This window comes from Echinops telfairi, unplaced genomic scaffold, assembly GCF_000313985.2.
Source record: "Echinops telfairi isolate 266 unplaced genomic scaffold, ASM31398v2 ScPeMD7_3;HRSCAF=10, whole genome shotgun sequence".
In the NCBI taxonomy this organism is placed as follows: domain Eukaryota; kingdom Metazoa; phylum Chordata; class Mammalia; order Afrosoricida; family Tenrecidae; genus Echinops; species Echinops telfairi.
Genome location: NW_022103899.1, coordinates 58,517,797 through 58,519,763, shown reverse-complemented (window position 1 = coordinate 58,519,763; position 1,967 = coordinate 58,517,797). Strand labels below are relative to the sequence as shown.

At 67.4% G+C, this 1,967-nt stretch overlaps 1 protein-coding gene across 1 annotated transcript in view; it reads right to left on the bottom strand.

The window, feature by feature from the left end:
• Positions 1-1,965, bottom strand: part of PRSS56 (serine protease 56) — a gene marked incomplete at its 5' end in the record, with an annotated part of 4,474 nt that extends 2,509 nt beyond the window's left edge. Inside the window, 6 exons of the mRNA XM_004718038.2 lie at positions 394-548; positions 651-827; positions 962-1,124; positions 1,352-1,494; positions 1,653-1,812; positions 1,909-1,965. Of these exons, the coding sequence (XP_004718095.2) occupies positions 394-548; positions 651-827; positions 962-1,124; positions 1,352-1,494; positions 1,653-1,812; positions 1,909-1,965 (855 nt within the window). The remainder of the gene's footprint in view (positions 1-393; positions 549-650; positions 828-961; positions 1,125-1,351; positions 1,495-1,652; positions 1,813-1,908) is intronic.
• Between the last annotated feature and the right edge of the window lie 2 nt (positions 1,966-1,967).

The following is a 1,967-nucleotide window of genomic DNA, read 5'->3' as shown; positions in this document are numbered from 1 at the left end:
AGGCAGCAGGGAGTGTGTGTGGGAGGGGCAGGGTGCTCCCCAGGGACTGGCTTGTTATCAGACCATCCTATTGCGGCAGATGGGAAAACAGGCTGACGCTGGTGGGGGCCCAAAGCCACACTACCGCGGGTCGTGCGCCCTACTCCAGATACGGGGGAAACGGTCTGCTCCGCTACCCCTTGGAGCACTGCATTCCATAGCAGACACCCCTACCCCCACCCCCACCCCGGAAGCCCCCTCTGGGATCCCCACGGTTGCCGGCAGGGGGCGGCATTACAGTTCACTCCTCCGTGCGGCTCGGGTCTCCACCTCTGAGAGCGCGCGCCTTCAGCCTGCAATCCTAGGGAGGCGCAGGGTTAGAAACCCCTCCGCTGCCCAGGGGTGAGGCTGAGCTGGCTTGCGAGGCCTCCGGGTACCTGGCTGCGGCCTTTGCTCCTGGGCAGGCTGCCCTAGTGGCTCTCGGAGCGACGGCGGGGTGCGTGCGGGGCCGAGCAGCTCCTGCGCGCCCCGAAGCAAGCCCATCAGGATGTGTCCCAGTGAGCGCAGTTCTGTGAGCGGGACAAGGGTGGGGTGTGAGTCAGGTGGGGTCCCGATCCTGGCTCCCCACCCCCGTCTCCACCCCGTACCCCGCTCCTGGGCTGGGAACTGACCGCATCGTCGCCTGCGCTGTAGACACTGCTGGTGCGCCCAGCGCGCACAGGCCGCCTTGGAGCCCGTGCACCGGCGCTGGTAGAAGGTGCACGTCCGGGCCGACGCGGTCAGCGTCTTGTCCGACGGGTCCCAGTCCAGGAGCTCCCTGCAGCTAGGCTCGCGGCTGGAGGGGGACGCTGCGGACCGAACAGGGACCACTTCACCCCCGGCTTCCCGGTTCTTGGCTGGGATCCCGCACGCCCGCCCCCAAGGGAGGCCGCCTTTCTCCACCCAGAGGGGCGGGGACGGGTTTCTCCCAGAGGACGCTCACCGCTCATCTGCTCCAGGATCCAGTCTCGGAATATGGCCACGCGAGTGTAGACCCCGGGTTTGCCCGGCTCCCCGCAGCCGTCCCCCCAGGAGGTGAGACCATACAGCACCTCCCTGGGGTGGGGGCCAGGCTCAGTGCAGGTGAGGGGGCCTCCAGAGTCACCCTGCGAGGGATCGGAGCCAGAGAAGAGGGCACATATAGGATATAGCTCCTCTTTGCCCGGCAGGCTGGGGGCGCTGAGTTTTACCACCCTCTCCACCCTTTGTCCCCATTTTAGAGACGAGGTCTTTGAGGCTCGGAGGAGTCTAGAGACCACCGAACGGAAGGAAAGGGGGTTGTTCCACCTCTCAGGAGCGCACACCCTGCCTGCCTCCTCTGCTGAGTTCTTACCTGGCATGAGTCGATGCCCCCGGCCAGGTAGCCGGCACAAAGCATGCTGTTGGGGCGCAGCGCGGGCCCCAGGGCACGTCGGCAAGCATCCGTGCTGAGTAGGGGCACGCGGGCCTCTCTCACCGCGCCAGCCTCAGGCCCATCTACAGGGAAGGAGTCGAGGGGGGTCACTTCTGGAAGGCAGGAAGGAGCCCCACTTTGAGGGTGCTCCCCGCTGCCCTTGTTCTTTCCGGACTAGGCTGGGTTCCCTGCCACCGGCTCCCCTTTTTCCATCAATTAGCTACCCTTTCGCGCCCGATACCTTCGAAGAGGGCCCCCCAGCCCGCAATGGCGCAGGCGGTGCCGGCGGGGGGCTCCCGGGGCGTCGGGGGCAGGCACACGGGCCGCGCGGGCCCGGCAGGGCTGGCTGGCGTCCACAGCTGCACCAGAGCCAGGTCGTTGTGGAAGGTCCGCGGGTCAAACTAGGCAGAACGAAGGCGGCGGGGCGGGTCAACGAAGGAGTGGGGGGAGACGGGGTCAGTCCTAGCCCCGGGGGGATCAAGGGTCTACTCTCTCACCTGGGGGTGGGGCAAGATGCGGTTCACCAGCACCTCCTCCGCCTGCTCGCCCCGGGGCC